The sequence below is a fragment of the Falco punctatus genome (genome assembly GCF_963210335.1).
Source record: "Falco punctatus genome assembly, chromosome: 11".
NCBI classification, from domain to species: Eukaryota; Metazoa; Chordata; class Aves; order Falconiformes; family Falconidae; genus Falco; species Falco punctatus.
In genome coordinates this window covers 28,360,998-28,382,104 of record NC_137591.1, presented here as the reverse complement: position 1 = coordinate 28,382,104, position 21,107 = coordinate 28,360,998, and the positions used below count along the sequence as shown (strand labels likewise).

At 51.7% G+C, this 21,107-nt stretch overlaps 1 protein-coding gene across 4 annotated transcripts in view; it reads left to right on the top strand.

The window, feature by feature from the left end:
* LOC308071657 (uncharacterized protein) overlaps positions 1-19,580 on the top strand; it is a gene marked incomplete at its 3' end in the record, with an annotated part of 48,874 nt that extends 29,294 nt beyond the window's left edge. For 2 of the 4 annotated variants that reach the window (XM_080407407.1, XM_080407406.1), the window contains exon 5: positions 1,711-2,016. In XM_080407407.1, coding sequence (XP_080263533.1) covers positions 1,711-2,016 — 306 coding nt within the window. Of the gene's footprint in view, positions 1-1,710 lie in introns of all 4 variants that reach the window. The other 2 variants (XM_080407408.1, XM_080407409.1) reach the window with 2 other exon arrangements.
* Between the last annotated feature and the right edge of the window lie 1,527 nt (positions 19,581-21,107).

Below are 21,107 nucleotides of genomic sequence, written 5' to 3'. Positions count from 1 at the left end.
GCAGCTTTTATTTAAAGTGAGACTTCATCATGTGATGATCTGCCTCTGATGTTGTGAAGTTTCTGTTGGCATAAGGAGCCTCCACTGCGGTTTCCTTACTTACAGACTGAAAACGAGCAGGGGCTGAGGTCTCACCAACAGAAGGGCAGATGAATATTTCATTAGGATAACATAGTGGAAATAGAAGGGAAAACAGGTTTTTTTATTATTTTGGTGGTCCCAGCTGTGTCTGATGCTTTGAGAAAGTTAAAAAGGTGTGGGCCTGTGCAAGGCTAGGTAACCTCCAACTTTTAAAACCAACCACTGAATGGGAGCCAGCCTATGAAGCAGGTAACACAGCCTCTGCACCAGAGAGCAGTCTACTTGCAAATTCACTGCAGGGTGGCTGTGCTGCTGAACTGCCTGCTGCTATGTGGCAGTGCTGTTTTCCAGGGAGCACAAATGAACGTGCTCATGCAGTTCATGTAATGGCTTTCCTCTTGTTTATCTGCTAGAGGAAAACATCAGAGCTATCAGCTCCTCTTCTTATTAAGGATAATTGTTGCTTTCCTGCTTCAAATCTGAAAGCAGGAGCGGTAATTTATTCTGAGCAGGTCTGTTTCTGTACAAGCTACAAGCACACATCTTGTTGGCTACAAGGGACTCTTAAGGAGTAGGCCCCTGGGCTCAGACCCATGCACACGTAGCAGGAAGGTAGCCTCGCCACCAGCTTGCCATTTAACACCTACTCCCAATAGCCACCTGGCATGTCTTAAAAAGAGATGTCTTCCTCGATGTAAGGATGTTCTTTGTTGAGTGTGGTAAGTTTTACCCCAAAAGAGTCAGCATGTTTTGCTGACCTGCTTGCCCAGCCTCTGTTCTTCTGCTTGAAAGAGATTGTGCTAATTTTCTTCTTCCTCGATACCCTGACCATTGTTGCTGCTCCTGAAAATACTGCTGGTGGTGTCAGCAGGGATGGTTTAGTGACTTCAGCGGGTTTTTTTTGGCTTGCCTGGTCGATTGACAGTAATTTAGAAAGAGGAGTTACTAAAACTTGAGGTGTCAGCAGTTGTTAAAGGATTTGGCGTGAAGACTTTTGATGGGTAAGTGGTGTGAGTGATGGATGACTTGTTTTCATCTTGGGGAAAGGGAATTGGGAGAAGGTACTATACAGCATCCAGTCTCCCAGACCACAAGATTAAAGTGTGATCTAACTGAACTTCCTTGTGGGACCTCTTAGGAAGCTTGCCAGTATGTATGTCTTAGCTCTTGCATTTAAGAAGCTCTTGGACCAGTTGTATAAATATGAAATCCAGCTAACCTTGTTTAAAAAGGTGAACTTGCTTGTGGAAGTTTGTCTGCTGACTGTGTGAAATGGTTTGCCCCAGGAGCCTGAAAAAAAGGCATTGATTTTTGCACTGAGAAGAGTCTGCTCTGTAACGTGGTTCAGTGCAACCCCACGGAAATATTTCTGCTGGCAGTGTTATATGTGCTGGATGAAAGCTGACCTTGCCAGAAGGCACGGCTGTGTTGGAGCACTGTGGGAAAATCCGGGCATTTAACACCACACTGCCTCTGCTGCTGGCACTGAATCCAGCGGACTGGGGATGTTTTTCACCTGGTGCAGTAGGCTTTGGGAGTTGCTTCCTTCCCAGAGAGCTGGGGGGTTGGGGGCTGTGTTTCCTGAGTGCAGAGGGATGGTTAGCTGTCCTGTCTTCACCTGCACATCAGCTCCCGGTTACAGCGCAGCAGCGTGCGAGCACGACAGAAGTGCACTACGTGGAGAAGGCTGAGGTCCCTGTTTGTGACCATGGTCCTGCAGACAGAACCTCTGCTGAGACAAGGCTGCCTGCATACTCTCTGCGAAGCCTACCACCAGCCTTTGCTTGTCACGTACCAAACCTCACCCCTCAGGATACCTGCAGGCTTGGGTTGAGGTATAAGAAGACATCTGTGAGTAGTTGCAAGACTTTGTGTCCTGCTTCACTTCTGAACATGTGCAGATGCACAGTCCTTGCATACAGTAATAGACACTGAAATATGCTATGCATCTGTGCAAATACAGCAGCACATGTGAGCTAGAAGTGCAACAGTTTCTCTTTCAAACTGTTCATGGCATACATGAGTAGACAGAGAGTATTTATTTCCAGTGTATTCACTTGAGAGAGGAACAGCAGCTTTAAAATAGCTCCAGGGCAGTGGAGTTCATGTAAACACGAAGAATATCCCCAGTTTTAACTACATTATTTCCTTCTCTGTTTGCATACTGTGACACAGCATCCAGTTTGAAATGATCAGACAGTAATCACTACAAGAGTGAAAAATAAAGCTAGGCTCCCCCTGTCCTTGGCAGCTACAATACTATTACAGTACAAGCCCATTTATTATGAGCACATTTCTGTATCATCATTTACAGGTATATTTACATGTTTTCAATAGCACTGCGTGCCCAGGTGGTCTGGGAGCAAAGCTTGGCTCTTCAAGCAGGTTTTTACCACTTTGAAGGGCAGAATAAGAAATCCAGAAGTAACATCTGAGCAATGTGGGACATCCTCCCAAAGCACAGGGGGTTAGTGCTGGCAGCAGTGTTGTTGTAAAGGTCTGACCCACTAAGGTGGCAAAGCGAAAGACCTTTGCTCCACTCCAAACTGGAAACAAGGATGGCTCTCGTTCTGGATGTGCTTCCTCAAATTGATGTGTTTTCTTGCGATGGAAGACAGCCAGCTCTGGGCGGGGAAAGGCCCAGCTTGATCTGTTTTGTTCATACTGAAGAGGGGGAAGCAAATTTGGGAGGGCTTTCAGAAATTTCCAGTGCAGAGCCTTGTTGAGTGCCTTGTGCATTCACCTGTCTTTTGACCTGACTTCCTTTTTATTTTACAGTTTGCTATAATTGCTTTTTTTCTTCTTTTATCAGGAAACAACCTTGAGGAAGAGGTTTAAGTGACTTTTCTGTCTTGTTTTGTAAAGATTTTGCTGGCTGACTGTGTACAGACCTTTAAGACATGACCACCACCCCTGGCAGTGGAAATGATGGAGTCAGCCTAGCATGCACCTTCCTGTCATGGTTTAACCCCAGCCAGCAAATAAGTACCATGCAGCCGCTTGCTCTCTCTGCTGCCCTGCAGTGGGATGGGGAGGAGAATTGGAAAAAAGGTAAAACTCATGGGTTGAGATAAGAACAATTTGATAATTAAAATAACAACAACAGGTGTAATGAAAAGGAGAGAGAAAGGGAGAGGAATAAAACTAAAGGGAAATAAAGCCAAGTGATGCACAATACAATTGCTGATGCCCGGCCAGCTCCTCCCGGTTTACATACCGAGCGTGATGTTCTATGGTATGGAATAGCCCTTTGGCTAGTGCAGGTCAGCTGGGCTGGCTCTGCTCCTTCTCGGCTTCTCGTGCGCTGTGTCTCGCTGGCAGAGCATGGGAAACTTGAACAGTCCTTGATTTACAGTAAGCACTGCTTGGCAACAACTAAAACATCAGTGTGTTATCAACATTATTTTCATACTAAATCCAAAACAGCATTGTACCAGCTACCAAGAAGAAAATTAACTCTGTCCCAGCCAAAACCAGGACACTTCCTTATTCTTCCAGACTGGTCCGCCAACCGTTCCTGGAAAAGCTGGCATGCTGGAGGTCGGACAGGCTGAAGCAGAGTGATATGGACTCTGGAGCAGCACAAACCCACTACGTTTCTGGGCTTCATCTGACACCTGCTTCCCTTGTGGGGGAAGGGGATACTTGTCCTAAGACCACGCAGAACCCTGTTCTCCCTTCTGGAAGGTCAGTGCTAAACACCAGCTCAGGGTATACTCAGCTTTGCTGTGCATGAGAGAGACTAAAATCTGGGGATACTCTGACTCGGGAAACACCACCAGAAGCTTTCCTGTAGTGTTCTTGTCTCCTTCCAATGAACATGGTGTTGGGCTGGCATAGCAGGAGGGATGGAAGGAAGGGCCAGAGGCAGGGGTGCCCTTGGGTGGTGGGCTGAAGTGTAAGCCAAGTGGGACTGGTGGAGGTTATGATGAGGTCAAGGATGACTTGGGGTTGTGACAAGAAGCATGAGGTTCATATGAAGAGCATTCTGGGTCTTGGATCCTGACCAGACCTGGTGTTGGTGAGCAGGCATTAATAAATAACACGCTTTTAGCTAATGAGAAAGGTGGAAGGGGCTTTCAGTTTTCTCCCAGATGCCAGGGCCCTTGCTGAATTGAAGAGGTTGGCAAGGTGCATCTGCTGTGTCCCCTGACCATTCCATGTCTTTCAGGCCCACCTCTGGCCCCATGGGACCCTCAGGTAGGTGGGGGGTGAATCTTCCTTCCCAAGCCCTGTGTTCGTGGAGTTGTGAAAAACAGCTGGGAAGTCCCTCTCCCAGAGGTGGCCAGCTGAGTTTTTGGGAGGAGCTGGCAGTGTGAGCCCTATCTGCATGAGGATGCTCCAAGGTGGGCTCCCATCCAGAGAACTGCTTCCCCTGCCTGAGAGGCTCGGGTGCAGCTGGTACACCAACGTAACTGGTGGGAAGCAAATAATGCTGGGCAGTAAGACAGCAAGGGATGGGACTGCAGCTTCATCATGGAGCTGCTCCCAGGCAGCTGCTGGAAAGGCCTTTCAGGCAAGTGCTCTAAATCAGACAGTGAAGCTCGGAGCCCTTTATGTGAATAACTTGGGCAGGGAGATCTGGCTGGCAAGATGTTGTTTGTCACCAAGTAAGGCTGAATAAATCAGGTACCAACCTCTAAATATCTCTGTTGTCATTTGGAAAACCCTTGGGTTTTAGCATTTGGGGACGCAGCAATAACTAGCAGTTAATTATCAAGTAAGAAAGAGAAAAAAAAGCGCCTAAAATGCTTCTTGCCCTTTTGTTCTTCACAGTAGACAGGTGAAAACAATATGTTCCCAGCAGTAACTTTTAATTATTTCACCACTGCACATCTCCCTTACACTACAAGTTAGAAATGTCAGTTTAATTTTCTTTTAATTGCCTCAGCTATCAGGTACCTGAGAGAAACCATCTTTACCAACTGTCTAGTCCCAGTTTTGGTCTCAGAAAACAGCTTATTGCCGTAGAAACACTCAGTGCACTTCTGCTTTGGAAAGAGGCTCTCCAGAGAGGAGAGCGAGGGTGCAAATGTTTTGCCTGTAATTACCATATCCAGCATACTCTGTGTGAAAGGGTTGTGTGTTGCGGTGCTCATCTGTTTGGCAGCACAGGAGGGTTGGGCTTTGGTTTAGTTTTCCTCACTTAATTCCATGTGGAATTTAAACCCAGTGTGTGTTTGTTTAACCCATAGAGGTGTTGGGATTTTCACCGTCCTGTGGAACGTGTACAGCACCTTTGCACGGCTGGGGCAGGATGCTCAGCCTTGCCAGGGGGATGGATGCCATGCCAGTCAAGCTGGGATCCTTTTTTTCCTGGAGGGAGAGTAATCAGAGATAAATAATGCACGAGTGACTGAGCTCTGCCTCTTTGCCCAGTGCTAGATCAGCCTGCTTTTTGCTGACCACCTCCTCTTTCCCGGTCAGCCATGGGCTGGGGGCTCCCTGGGGTGCAGAGGCACTTGCAGCCTGGTTTTCCTCTAGCTGTGCAGCTCTCCCTCAACCACTTGTCCTTGTGATGGGAAAGTCAGGGTTCCTCTGCGCCATGCTGGGGGGTGTCATCGTCCATGCGGAAGGACTGGTGGTACACTCACCACCAGGGCTGGCGGGTGCCGCTTGAGCGTGGCCATGCAGGTGAAGGCATGGGAGCAGGCAAAAAGTTGCTTGCCAGTGTGTGTGTGGTGGTGGCAAGCGAGGTGGGAGGACTGGGTGAAGGCTGTGCTGCTGTCAGGGCACTGGTAGGGCTGCTTACCTGTGTGCAGGCAGTGGTGCTGTGCGGTGTGCCCTGGTGCGAGTAGGCTTTGCCACAGAGCTCACAGGCATCGGGCTGTGCATCTCTTGGTGGCTCAGCAAGTTGCTGGGCTACTTGTAGGAATGCTCCTCCGGGGGGAACCTCTGCAGACCCCCTGGCACGATGGCCTGTGTGCTGGTGAGAGCTGATGCTCACCAGGTGACGTGGCTGGAGTGGCTGTCTCTGGGTGCCTCGCCAGAGTTGCTGCCCAGGGTCACTGTAGTGTCCTCAGCACCACAGAGCCTGGTGGCCCTGCCATCCATCCGGGGTGTGTGCTGCTGGCACAAGGGTTCCCCGCAGCTGAGCTCACCACTCAGATGAGCTCACCAGCAGCTTCAGCTTCCTGGCCACGCCATTAGCATTGACAACGGTAAAGGTTTTATAGAAGACTTCACCTTCCTGGCACAATGGGTCCCCTGGCATATCTCCCTTTGGGCCATTCCCTGGACCACTCTAGTTGCCCTCCTTGGTTTCCTCCTCATCAGCATTGCCATATGTCAGATCCCCTTCCTCTCCTCCAGGCTGCCATGGGTGTACTCCTGGTCCAGATGTTCAGGGTGCCTGGGGCTTGCTGTGCTCCTCACCTGTGTCAAGCATGGATGCCTCTGAGGCTTCTCCACCCCCTGAGCCATTGCTGTAGGGGACCTGGATTTTTAGCAGGAGGGGATGATGAGCGTGAGGCACAGAAAGCAACGAGGCAGCTGTTTCTTAATGTGGCTGATCTTGTCTTTGGTCACATTGATTTATGCTTAGATCTGATGTCCTTTTTCCTTCTTCTAATGGCTACAATGCTTATTTGAAAGCATGGATTTTTATTTTCTGCACGATTTTCCCACTTTTTTAAATACACAATTACCAGGAAACAAAACACAGATGTTATTAATTACAGAGGCCCTGATACTCTGCCAGATTTCAGATCCGGTGGCTGTTTCTCCTGATGGCTAAGGAGATCACATGTTACGATGCCAAGCGAGCACTAGCCGCTTCCTCCATCCTGGAGGGGCCCAGCAGAGAAAAGAGCTCCATGTTAATGCAGAATCATGCAGTATAAAAAAGTATCATCTTAGTAAAGGTCATGTGGCCACACAGAGCATTTCCAGAGAAAGAAAAACAGCAAGAGGGTGAGAAACCAAGGACGACATCTTGGAGCTGTGATGGTGAAGGTGGGAAAGCTGCCCAACAGCCCACTGGGCTGGCTCGGCAGAGCAGATGTCCTGTGTGCTGCTGGCAGTGGATGTGGGCAAGCTGAGCTGCTTCCTGCCCCTAGGCATGGCAGCAGCAGTGCACCCACATTTCTACTCCCCTCTTTTATGCAGAACATTTAAAGAGAATTAAAATCAGACCCTGACTGCGAGCCAGATGCAGCCAGCAAGCACTGGGTTTGCTGTTTGTGGGATGTGCAGTGCCGAGGAGGGGAGGTTTGGCATGTGACTAGTGCATTTTCGCCAGTGCTCTTTGCAGTTTTGCAAACAGGTCAGCGGGCTCTGCTCATGCGCATGGGTAAAATGGCCTGAGGAGCTTATGCTGCTTGTGGAGTCTGAAGAGCAACGCGTGTCTGTTCCCCATGCTGCTGCAGGGCTGGGGAGGTGTGGGGAGGGGGGCATCTGAGCAATCATTTCTCAGGAAGGCAAAACCAGCTGCAAACCCCAGCAGAGAAAGGGAGAAGCTCCATTCCTGTCACTGACGGGAGATGCAGTGAATTCCTCTTTGGATGCTGATTTACTAGTATCCCCCATCAGCCTTGTTCAGAGGCTGCTGGGTAGTTCGAAGCCAGCTGGCTGAACCTGAGCGGGCCTGCTGCTGACAGAGACAGCGCTTGCGAGCACTGGGAAATGCCAGCGCTACTTTTATCTGTGTCCTTGCTCCCCAAGGGGAAAGCTATGGGGGAGCGTGTACAGGCTGTCCAGCCTGCTGCTGCAGAGAGAAGGGAGAGGACCTGCAGGAAAACCACCACCCCCCACCCCCCCCCCCGCGAGGGCGAACCTGTTTCTCCGAAGCAGCTTTCCAGAGACCGTAATCCACCCTTGGTCTGCAAGGGGCTGCCAGGGGCATTTGGAGGTCTCATTGCGGAGGGGAACAGAGCCCAGCAGCCTCTTGGCTGTGCCCTGTCTGGGGTCCCCCACCCACATCGCTTCTCATCACCCTCAGGCCTGCCTGCCTGCCTCCCCCCTGCCTCCCCCCAGCTCCAGCTGGCAGAGCCTTACCTTGATGGATGAGCATGGACGGGCAGCCAGCGGGGCAGGAGCAGCCCCCTGGGCCCCTCAGTGGGAGACAAGGGGGGCTGGTGCAGGGCATGCTGTGCAAGTATGTCGGTGTCTAGCTCACCCTTCTGTATCCAGTGGCCCAGCTGCGGAGCCTCCAGAGGTGGGGCCCTTTTCCCTCATCCCAGCCTTGCCGCCTGCATCGAAGAAAGCAGCCTAGGAAATGCAGCAGGGCTGCCCTGCCTGCCTGAGCCCTTCCCTGCTCCTCCTCCCCACCGATGATGGAGAGCGCTGGCTGCCTGCTCACTTTGTGCCTCCTGCTGCACCTACCAGGAGGCTTTCGCCTGCTCCTGGCTTTTAGATGTTATTGCCACTTCTGCTGGAGGGACCCCCAGCATCAGTAGGGCTCACTGGGTGCTTTTCCTGCGTCTTCCTCCCAGGACTTCATGCCGCAACCTTCATCTCCAGTGCATTATGTTAAATCCCTGCTTTTCTTCTGCTTCAAGATGTGCTTGTCACCATCTGGTTGTTCCTTGGCCACCACGCAAGTCCCTCCCCATGAGTCCAGTGTGGGAGCTTTCTTGCTTTTCCTCCCCACTTCTCTTACTGCCTGTCTTGCACACTCTGCTTAGCCTTCCCTTCCTCACAGCAGGGATTTCTGTCTCCTCTCTGGCAGCAGAATCAAACCTTTCCCCTTGTTTTGAGCTGACTCACTTCATAGGCAGTCTCAGCACTGAGGACCCTCTGCCTACAATTTTTATTTGGGATTAGCAGAAATTAAATCCCCGAAAGTCCTGGCAACAGGTAATATTTCAACAAAACCACTACAGAGCAGCCTTCAGTCCTGCACTGCTCATCAGGGTTTTGCATGTGCAAATACAGGAATATGATCCTGCTGTCAGGAACTGGGGGAGCATGTGGGAAGGGGTAGTTACCCCCAGGCTGCACTCAGAGCATCTTGAAGACAGTCCAGAGCACAATACCGCTCTGGGTGTATGGTGGGTGTATGACTATGACAAAACCATCTCCATCCCACTGCCTGCTCCCTGGGTGCTCATTTCCTCTGGTTTTCCTCTCTTGGACAACTTGCATGCAGTAAATGAAAGCATGTGTCTTGGAGACAGATCTGGATCCAGTAACTCAAAGGAATTAACGTTGTGGCGCCCACAGGAAACCAGAGACATGCAAACCCGTTTCTGAAGTCAGAGCCAACTGGGCCACGAGGTTGCTGCCGAGCGACAGCATAGGTGAGCAGCCGTGAGCAGGCCGCCTCAGCAGGGCACTGCTGCTTTCCTAGGGGCTGAAATCACTCTTGATTGTGGGGATGTGATTTTATATCACTGGCTTTTTTTATATGAACTGCCTCCCCAAACAGTATTCTCCATACGTTAGCATCACTGCTCCTGGTAGTGTGAATCCTCCTCCCAGTAGTATTTTTTCTCCATCCCTCCTGTTGCACACCACACCATTCCAGCAAAAAGCAGTCACCAGGTCTTGGCAGCATCTCTGTGAAGCAGAGGGGATTTTTCTTGGCCTGAGGAATAGTGATAGGACTTGAACCTGTAGGGAAGCTGTCACTGAATGCAAGCTGGGGATGGTTTAAAATCCAGAGGGCAAGAGAAAGTCAGAGGAAGAGATCTGCAGAGGTTGGAAGCAGGTTTGGCTCATTATGGTGAGAGGAGCATCATCACTGGGGCCAGCTGAAGCCTGTTCACAAGCTGCAAAGAGAGCAGGGACCAGAGCTGGAGCTCCCTCTCTAACACAGGTTGCCAAAAATAATGCCAGGCTGGCATGGTGCCATGGTGACCCTGGCATTGCTTGTCCCCCTCCAGCCATGCTGGGTGTTTTGGGGTATTTGGGGGGGGTCCCTCCCCATGCATGGCTCTTTCCCTGCTCGGGGCAGGCGTGCTGCTATGGCCAGCCTGAAAGAAAAAGAAATACTGCAGAAGAAAAAGGTAATTTTGTGTGTATCACTCTCCCCTTCAGACTCTTGAAATAGGGGACAAACGTTGTCAGGGAAAATACAACAAACTGTCCTCCACGCTCGGGTCTGTGAGTAACGTGTTCTGGGATGGTTTCTCACTGCAGCAGAGCTCTGTGCTGAAGATGCAGCCAAGAAAATACCTTATGAGATGCCATATACTAAGGAAGCACAATGACATACAACTGGGTGAGAAAACAGTGATTTAAGAAGAAAAAGGTGTCACGAAATCTGTAACACGCAGGTAAGTGCGTTTTTCTTTATTTTTCTTTGTGAAGTCCTCCGTTTTTCCTTGCAGTCCCTGGACTGATCTGAGATCTGCCTGGTGTTTTCCCTGGTTACCAGTGTTAGGTTATGGGATAAACACCACGTTGGCTGCCCACAGAGGAATGGTGGGAGGAAGCCCAAATAACACCCTGTCTAAGCTGCTCCCAGGCCCATCACAGGAGCTGTCAGAGGCACAAAGGCAGATGGGAACCCAAATTACAGGCTCAGAGGGAGGGGACACCCTGGCTGGGTTCCCCTGGGGCTGTCTCAGGAGACCCCCAGCCACATGGGCCATCAGGACAAGGCGGCTGGAGCGGCTGTCCTAAGCACTTCTGGCATGGATGTCCCCGCTTTTTGGGGATGTCCGAAGCCAGCTGCTGGGGGTCTCTACCACAGCTGCACTGGGGTTGTGGCACATTCAGATGCCAGGAACTGGGGAGACTGGGATCTGGGGGAAGCTACTGGGCAGGCTGCATGTCTCAGGCCACACGGGCAGAAAACATAGGAAATAACACCTCAGCATTTAGCAACAGAACAGCAAATCTCGGTGTCAGACCTTCCCCTCAAAGGTGATTTTGCTCTTGGACAACCCTGATTTCACTCATTTGCACTGTCCCTCATGGCCACGTGCACACCAGCACCAAGGTGCATGGCAAGGTGGCCTGTCCAGCAGTCAGCGTGTGTCCGGATGGTCTGTCCAGGACACTGGGGACACCGGCTCTCGGCTTCCCTCAAGTCTCCGAGGCTGCAGTTAGGTTGGTGATCCTGGGCTGGTTTTGACTGTGCATTTCCGCACCCTTTAGGACCTGAGAGCAAAGGGAGCTCAGACACCTCGGTTAATCTCAGCATCCTGGAGTGTGAATGTACTAATCTCTTGTGGTAACTCGCTGCAGCCCTAAAGTGGACGTGACAGATGCACTCGATAGATTTGTGCTCACTGTTGTGCTCCTGTTGATGACAGGAGACATAGCCATCCCCACGAGAAAAGCATTTAATCTTGTTTGTAGGTGGAGAAAATGCTTTAAAATTAGATTTTATTTTTTCTTTATGACTGTTTTAGTACTGATACTCCAGCCCTGTTTGAGCCTTTCTTTTTTTCCATCTTCTGCCATGGCAGCTGACCTACAAAGCAAGTTCCCTCAGTCCAGAGGCTGCGTCCCGCATCTTGGATAACATTTCTTTTTGAGTGTATTGCTTAGCACTTGTCTTGGATCCTACCAGGGAATTTCAAAGCAGAGCCATCAGCCTTCTGGACCTGCTGGGCTTGGCTGGTCCTCCAGCACTCTGTATTTTGGCAGGTCCCACTTCAGTGGATGCAAGTGCTGTTCAAATATAAAGTGGGAATTGATAATGAGGATTGCATCTGTTCACACTAGGGCTCTTCTCAGCTCTCACTGCTTTCCAAGTAAAGGTTTGCAATCCCTCACATCAGCCACTTTCTACCTCTTACAACAGCAGTTGCACAAAGCCCGCTGTACACCCCGCTTTTGCCTCAGTGCTGGTAGCTGCTCCCCCCAACTTTCTGCACCAGTTAATGCAAGAAACAATATCGTATGCTGTTTCCTACAGAAGCACTGCCGCATTTGTAAACTCACATAAGTCATCTAGATCCCTGCAGAGGTCAAATGATGTGATGCCTCTTGTTGATTCTCAGCCAGGCTTTGGGGATAGTCCCCACCATCACGTAAGTAACTGGGAAAGGGAATTCATGTTCCTCCTCTGTTTTTTGCCTGCAGTAACCTCCAGCAGTGTGTTACCATGTCATCTTCCATGGCCCTGTCCCTCTCGAAGGTCAGAGCAACCCTCAGCCTTAGTCTGTGTTGTGACCTATAAACCCAGGCCTGCTTGTGGACACCTCCTGTCTCAGATGGGTAATCTCAGTTACAAACTCCACAGCCTCTTAGAAAAGATCAGATTAAAAGCATTTAACAAGTATAGCTGAAAACCCAGTTCCTTCTCTAAAGGTTAAACTTCTGAACTGCAGATAATTACTACTCTTCTCCTCCCTTTGATGGCATCTCCTATCTTAAGCTGTAGAAACAATATGTAGGTGCTTCAAAGTTTAAAATAAGTGAACATCTCTTGATGTGGCTGTGAGTTAAAAAATACCATCTTTGTGTTTCCAAATGAAGAACCCAAGGCAGAAGAGCTGGAGGTGTGTTCCCATTCAGCGGGTGAGTCACCAGCAGAGCTGAGGGCAGTGCTCCGTGCCAGGGTCTTACTTTGAAGAGCAGCAAGGCTGGTACTTGCAAAGCCAGCCTGTTGGCAGGGGACATGGGACACTGCTCTGCTGTCCCTGTGCTGCTGGGCGATTGCATGTTCGTTAGCTGCAAAGGGGTGTACCAGCCCTGTACACAGCCCTTGGGTAGGGCGGACATGGTGGTGCTTGGTGGGACTGAAGCGCGGCTGCCTTGCGCTCCTTGCTGCTGGGCTGGAGCTGCCAGCTCTGCGCTGCCCACATGGTTTGGTGCCAGTGGGGCATCTGCCAGCCGTGGCTTTGTGTGGAGATGGTGGCATGGGTGCTGCCCCGGCGCCTGTGGCACTCCGTGCTGGAGGGGCTCTGCAGGGACAGTCCCCTGCAGGCAGGGATGGAGGAGAACCAGGCCTGGGTGGCAGAGGCAGGCTGGCGTGTCCTGCCGAGCAGCGGGCAGCAGATGGCAATGTCGCCTTGCAAGAGCTGCAGGGAAGGACGCAGGCAGGCAGGGATGCAGGTAGATGTTTGCTGTGCTGACAACTTGAAGTGACCCTCTCGGCAGTGGCTGCAGCTTCTTTAGGGACGGGACAAAGTGACCCTCTCGGCAGTGGCTCCAGCTTCTTTAGCAGACGTTGGAGAGTTTCAAGCAGCACTGGATACCTGGTAGAGGTGCTCCTTGGCCCCGGGCTATCTTGGGTCCCTGCTCCCTGTGGCCACCCAGGTGGGAAAGGTGAACGAGGGGGAAGGCAGGGACACCCCTTTCTGCCTGCTGCCCTCCCGTCCTGCCGGGAAAAGGCTGCTCTGGGGCTGCCCACACTGGACTGGTTGCAGTTGGAGTAGCCTCAAGATATGAAAAAGCCCAGGCTGGCTCTTGCCAGACCCTTGCGGGGTATGATTTTGACAGCTGGGGAAACTGAGGCAGAGAGTGTGCTTGTGAATGGGTACTGGAGTCACCACGGAGCTGGTCAGCTATTGTTTCTAGCAGTGGGGTGATGCTGCTCCCACCGCTGAGCCTTGGTAAAGGCTCGGCGTGGCCGGGACACAAGCTTTGGTAGGGTGTCATGCCTCCTTTCCCTGACTCACCTCGTTGCCAGTGGGTATTTTTGGGGTGCAGCAGGCTGGGGGGCTCAGGTGGCCGCATCTCTTCTCCATGCTCAGGGAGCGCTCCGTGCCCCACAGAGCCATGGTGGGGTGGAAAGCCAGGCTGTTCGCTGTTGCTGCCTGGCTTGGCCGCATCTCAGGGCCATGGGGCCATCCCAGAGCTGTACCTCAGGGGACTTTGTGCAGCCGTGCGCTCTCTATCTGATGGGAGGAGAGCCAGTGCTGGAAGCTCGCTCTTCCCCTTTTCTCTGAGAGGCTCCATCCCATCCTTTATCAGGTAGGGCTGCTGAGCTCAGGGAAATGGGAGCTGGTTTCCTGCTCGGGGCAGGCTCCTGAGGAGTGGCCATGCCATTTTGCTGACTTCCCCGAGCTAACAACATCCTAGCTACTGCATCAGCAGTACGGAAAACAGGGCTGGCATCAGCCCTGGGTGCAGTTGGGAGCTCCAGGGTGCTGCCAATGTAACATAAGCAGCCAAGGCACCTCATTGCAGGCCTGTGAAGGAGAGGCCAAAAAGTACTGGGAAGTGATTTTGAGTTGTCAAGAGGTGTACTGGGGGTCCCCTTGGCCTCCCCATTGCCTGGCTCCAGCACATGTCACCTTGGGCTGGGACCAAGCTGTTCACCAAGGAGTGAGGCACTGAACTGCACTTACTGGGGGCATCCTGTGCTCCCCAAGCAGGAGTGCTTCAAATTGGCACAGGGCCGTGCCGGTGCTAGAAAACAAATTAATTTATTCCAGTTGAACACTCCTGATTCAGCACTTTTCCTGCCAGCACTTTACAGCGGGTGTGAGGTAACAAGAAGATACTGTGCGCAGAGGGGTGACGGTCATCCTGGCCAGGTATCTTCTGATTAGGTGCAATACAGAGATACTGACTGTGCACTCTCAGCACGCTGGGGCCAGAGGTGGGGTTTGGCAAAAGGTTGTGTGGGTCGGGGAAACAGGGATGGATCCTCATGGTGCCCCTGTCACCCACCCTCAGCTTATCCCTGGCTCTGTGCTAAAGAATGTGAGTGCCTTGGAAGGTGCTGGTTTGGGAATTCTTCTTAAAAAAAATTAAGGCTTTATGCCAGAAGGCATCAGGTCAGTGTGGCCTGAGCCTAATTTCTTCTTCTGAGAGAATTTGTGTGGCTCTGTTTTCTTTTTACATTTACCTAAAGTGTGGCATTCGTGTCATCCGTTACAGCAGCCAGGCTCTGCTGCAGCAGCAGCTGTGTTTTGAGGGAAGGAGAAGTGTTCTGGGCTGATACATCCACAAAACATTGCAAACGGTGCTTATGAGAGAGCGATCAGACTGAATGAGAGGTCCCGAGAGAGGCACTGAGGTTTTTGAGCTGGGCTCTGCATTAATGCTATGTGTGGTTTCATGTATTCCTCCCCTCTGAAATTATGCTTTGGTTTATAGGAGAGACTTGACGTTTCACGTTAGCCCTTTGCTGAGACACTTGTCTCAGCTGGAGGAGCACCAATTGACTGAGGCACAATGCGAAGGCGCAGAGGTCTTCTCTGTCCAAGAGGATGGTAAGTGTGATGTGTAACAAGCGGGGACCGATGGCAGAGAGGGGGTGTGGGTACCCAGAGAAGGGGACTGGCAGTGCTACAAAAGCTGTGGCTAGAAATGAGGAAACCCTCCCTGCCTTGGAATCAAGTACCATACTGAGCCAGATCCTTCTCCACTTGTTTTGTGTCCTGATCACCAAGAAGTCCTGGAAGAATTAATGGAGAGGGGAAAGCAATCAAAACTTGAATGCATTGCATGTTAGTGGTGACCTTCCCCTGTGGTGGAGATAAGGAATATGCAGCCTTTGCAGTTAGGAGAAGGAGCCGATTTCAGTCCAGGACCAGGAGATGACTATCTAGCTGGACATTGCTTGTGCCACGTAAACCTGCTGGGGGTCAGATTGCTGCCAGTGTTATAAACCTCTATCATTCTCCAGATGCCAATAGGCCTTTATCTCTTAAAGTGAATCTTATTAACTAGGAGTGGACTTTGCTGCCTGTATTGTGGCCTTTAAGCCTCACTTGAGGTTCTTCACCCTCAAATGAATTGGAGAGGGTTTTACAGGGTGGAGGAAAAGAAAAACAAAGTAGTTTCCTCCAGTGTGAGCTTCTCTGAGCTGTGGGTGTCCTGCCAGCCCCATGGCTGGGCACTGCTTCAGGACCAACTCCAGGTTTGCTCCAGTGCAATGGTCAGGATCCAGGGTGGTTTGGGGGCTGTGCCACGCTCTTGGCTTCCTCTGTGCTGGAGCAGCCCAGGTCCATCACACATGCAGGGTCTCAGTAGGGCTCTACCAACTCCAACCAAGCCAGCTGGGATGCTCTTTCTGTTTAGAGCAGGAAGCTGCCCTCACTCTGCAGTTCCCCTGGCTGGTGCAGAAGAACTCAGCAGAGGCACTCACCCACCTAACACTCCTCACAACCACTAAGTCCACGGGTAGCAGGCTTGCAGCTAACAATGCTAGGCTACAGCTAACCTCACCTACAGTCCTGCAAGCAGGAACGTCACAAAGGACCTCTTAGGGTCTTAGACTAATTAATGTCTATCTTTGTGTTCCCAGGAAGGCGCCTGTAGCAAGAGCAGTAATTCACTGGGGTCCTGGCGTGGGCGATAGCTCCATTTCACACCTGGTTCCTGTTAAGGTTATTCTGCTCCCCAGGACAGTTTGAACCACCACCCTGTCCTCCCAGTGTGGCTGCTTCCCTCCACTATTTCAAGATAAAGCAGCACATTTGTCTTGGGAAAGGGAGCCTCTGGTCAAGGGGAAAGGGAACATTATCTTGTCCCTGGTGCTGTCTCCTTGTCCCTTAACACTTCACCTGTCTTGCCAGGCTGTCCCCTTCCCCATTGCATAGGGAAGAAAAGCATTGCTCAAGCTTGGTGGGTGGGACTGCAGAGGGTAGTGAAGATGTCCTGGTTTCTTTAGGTAGCTATAACCTGCAGGTGTGGGGTTCGCTGTTGGGACCACTTGGGCCTCTTCTACCAACTTGGCTTCTCCTCAAACAGCTGCTCCAAGAGCTGTGATGAATGGCAGTTTGTCAGCAGAGAGAAATGTACTGCCTGCCTTGCTAGCAAAGAGCTAGCAGGGAGGCGGGAGGCTGGGCTGCCTGTCCAGAGGTTTGCAAAGCTGCTGAGCCCTTCATGCTGCTGCTTCCTGCAGCTCCCACATCGGCAGAGGGCACTGCATGTCCACACTTGGTCCACCTGGGAAGGGGGGGAAGGTCCTCTCCACCCCTCAGGCTCCAGGGCCAGAGGAGGCATGGACCAGCAGCATTTGTGCTCTGACCACCAGGCCTCTCCCCCAGCTCCCTGCTAAAGGGCCCCGGGCTGCGGGGCCACCCCCCTGATGGAAAGATTGGGTCTGATGAGGGAAATCAGGAGGCACTCGGTGAAATGATGAGCAAATTTAGATCAAACGGCAGGAAATCCGCTCTCTGGCAGTGCAGAAAAGCCGCGCTATGGAAAGCTGTGGTCCGGCAGGAGGTCATCCAAGACAAACAGGGAGCTGCCTTCTGGGGTGGACTGGCTGACTGGCAGGATGGGTGAGAGCCGGCGATCTGGGCAGGCAAAGCCATAAAAAAGCAGTTTGGCTTTGTGTTCTGCTGTGGTCACTGCAGGCGGTCGAGGAGGAGCTCCCACCCTGCCCACGGGCTGCAGGATGGGGGTACCCCCAGCCCACGCAGGGAGCAGAAGGAGCCTTTCCCACCATAGCCTGAGGCAGTCTGATGGTTGGGTTTATTTTCATTAGAACAAGGTATTTATCACCCTGAGTGGCATCAGCCTGGTCCTACCTGGGTTTGGTGCAAGTTGTGTCCTCCTTGGTGAGGCAGGCAGGGGGCCAGCACTTGGAGGCAGGCTTGGGGCTCTTCCAGTGAGAATTTGTGTGCAGACATAGGGATAAATGTCCTGAAGGGGATGTTTCCATGGTGCCCATGGAAGTAGCTGCTTGCTGGAGTGAACAGGACAGGTACTACCTCTTGCATTGCTGTAGCACTGCAGGTTTCAATGCAATAGTGACTTCAAGTGGAGTTCCTGGCTGAAGAGGCAGCAGTAAAGTTCAAATGGACTTTCTTGGATGGTATGTCCTGCTGTCTGTCATGGAGCAGGAAGGGAGAGCGATTGGATTGTGGAGTGTTGCCTCTCTGATTTCTTCAGTGGTTGAAATCTGTGTTTGTCTTGAGAGCTCTTGCCCTTGGATAGTGATTTGGCAGCGCTTGGATGACCACCCTGTAAACCCCACCTGCCTGGCTAGTTTCTGCAGGGTAGAAGTTACAGCTGAAGCAGTGGTGAACCTCAACAGGAGAGCAGGCTTGTGTATCTCCAGGCGGCACCTGCAGTTCGAGCAAGCCAAAGGCTTCACTCAAATGTAAGCTGATGCATTTCTAGCCAGTAGAGGTGATTGCTCCCTAGAAACCTGCCTTGGAGTTCATTTGTTCACCGAAACCTTTATCAAGAGAGTGAAGGTGATTTTCCAGACTTGTTGATGTCCTCGGGAGATAGCTTGCATGCAGACTTTCCAAGACACTGCAATCTCAGCTATTGCCCTTTGACAGCAGCAAAGATAAAGACACATGAACCTCCTGCTCAAGGAAGCTCCCTCCTCCTCTTGCACCACTTCCTTGAGATCAGCAAGCAGCCCACTGCCTCACAGCCTGAGACTCTGTCCCCAGAAGAAGCAGCTGGGGTTTTACACACAGTCATAATTGCCCATGAAAGTACTCTCTGACTTGTTTCTCCTCACTTACTTGGAACAAAGGTTTCTGTGGAGGTGTCTGAGCTCTGCACAGGTGTGAGAAAGCATCAGGGTGGAGCTGGCTGATCTGCTCTGACTCTGCAAGCAAGAGGGGTGGATGGCATCTTGTTTAGGCTACCTAAACAAGTATCTGTTGCTCAGAAGAGAGGAGAATGCTGAGCTAAAACCATGTTCCCTGACTCGATAGTGCCTGAAACAACAGTGTGTTTATGTAGGACTATAAAGAAGCCAGGAAACACCGCCAGCCTAGCCACAAATGTCCTGGTGAACCTCCTGGAGCCCGGGCACGGTCTCAGCTTGCTCCCTCTGGCAAGCATCAGACCCAAAAGGGAGAGGTCTGTAAGTGGGACGAACTAGGGAGCTCAAGGCTGCACAGACCTGACATGAGAAGGGCCTGTGGCAGTGCCAGTCAGCAAAGATGGAAGGGGAGGTGAGCTCCAGTGAGCGCTGGACCATGTCCATCCTGCAGGCTCTCCATCCTCATAGAATCGTTTAGGTTGGAAAAGATTTTTAAGATCATAGAATGCAACTGTTAACCTAGCACTGCCAAGTCCACCTCTAAACCTTATCCCTAAGTGCCACATCCACACGTCTTTTAAATACCTCCAAGGATGGTGACTCAAGCACTTCCCTGGGCAGCCTGTTCCAGTGCTTGACAACCCTTTCAGTGAAAATATTTTTTCCTAATATTCAATCTAAACCTCCCCCGGTGTAATGTGGGCCATTTCCTCTTACCCTATGGCTTGTTACCTGGGAGAAGAGACCGACCCCCACCTGGCTGCACCCTCCTGTCAGGCAGCTGTAGGGAGCAATAAGGTCCCCCCTGAGCCCCCTCCTCTCCAGGCTGAACCCCCCCCCCCCCCCCCCCAGCCTGGTGCCCTGGCCCCTTCCCCAGCCCCTGCCTGGCTCTGGACACGCTCCAGCCCCTCAATGTCCCTCTTGTCGTGAGGGGCCCGACACTGACCCCAGGGCTCCAGGTGCCGCCTCCCCAGTGCCGAGTGCGGGGGCCGGTCACAGCCCCGCTCCTGCTGGCCACGCTGTTTCTGGTACAAGCCAGGACGCTGTTGGCCTTCTTGGCCACCTGGGCACACTGCTGGCTCATGTTCGGCCGGTGGTCGCCCAGCACCCCCAGCCCCTTTCCCCCCAGGCGGTTTCCCAGCCCCTCTGCCCCCAGCCCTTAGCGCTGCGTGGGGCTGGTGTGACCCACCTGCAGGACCCGGCACTGAGCCCTGTTGAACCTCATCCAGCTGGCCTGGGCCCATCGATTCAGCCTCTCCGGGTCCCTCTGCAGAGCCTCCTGCCCTCAAGCAGATCAACACTTCTGCCCAGCTTGGCGTTGTCTGCGAAGTGACGGAGGGTGCACTCGATCCCCTCATCCAGATTGTTGTTAAAGACATTAAACAGAACTGGCCTCGGTACTGAGCCCTGGGGAACACCACGTGTGACCGGCTGCCAACTGGATTTAACTCACCACCACGCTTTGGGCCTGCCCATCCACAGGTCATCCCCCACAGTTCATTCTGGGAGAGGGAGCTGGGCTTGCCATCTTGCCATTGAGATGCAGTTTCAGAGGCTTTCCTCAGATGAAGTTCTGTGAAGAGTCCTGGATGTTGGGCTTAGAGTCCTTGGACTGATGAATGCAGATGAGACCTCTGCTCACCGCGAGCAACCTGCTGAAATAGGTGCTTCCAGAAGCCAGTTGTGCTTTGTCTTGGAAACAGGTTGGGTTTACGTTATTTTGTGTCCACTGGTCCCCTTGGGAGACTGCCTTGGGGACCTTCCCTCTCAACTGTCAGGAATCTTCCACAGATTTCCAGCACAAATATATCTGTGGCTGGCTTTTTCCTCATTTGTTCTTGAGCCAGAGGACAGTGCTGGCACAAACAGCTCTTCTCTCTGCCTGTACTCTTCAATGTTGATTTGAAATAGTCTTTCCTTGGCCTTGGGTTTCAGAGGGATGCATTTCAAAACCAGAAATAAATGGGCTTGAAATATTTCCCATAATTTTGCAAGATCTTGACCCTCTGATAGCAAGATTAAAAGAAAGATAACAACAAAATCAGCATTCAGGCTGGAACCTATTGTTAAATAGACAACACTGTAAAGCCAGTACTTCTTGTTTACAATTGAACTCATGAATTTTTAGATATTAATGTATGAGGGATTGAGTAAACAACCATTGTGCCTCTAAGGAATGAGTCTCAGGCTGTCCTGAGCTGGAATACTTTGTACTTTCCTGATTGCCTTCCAAGAATTTCGAATTACTTTGTAACAGAAAAACAAGCCTGCTTCACGAGATGTTTGCGAGGTTCTCGGAACAGCCTGAATTCTTCTGCACTGTGATGTGGCTGCTTTGGAGGCAGAGCTCTACAGCTGGGTACCATGGGATGCTGAGCACGTAGGTGTTCGTAGAGTGGTGGGGACTACGCATGAAGAATAATTGGGTCAGGAGAGTCAGCCTGGATGTATTAAAACCCTGCTGTAGTGCACAGGTCTGCAACCAGTGTTTAGCCCTGTCAGTCCCTGTTCCCAGGCTGATGGGCATGGAGGCATTGTGGACACTGGCCCAGCAATCCTGTGAGTCCTGTGGTGAAGGAGAGGTGAAGGGACTAGTGGGAAGTCATACAGCAGGTCGGGGTGAGAGCCAGCAAGAAAAGGATTCTGCTTGCCTAACCTATGAACCTTTCAGGAGCAGCTAGGATGCTCTCAGGCACCAGTCCGTGGAAACAGCCCCCAA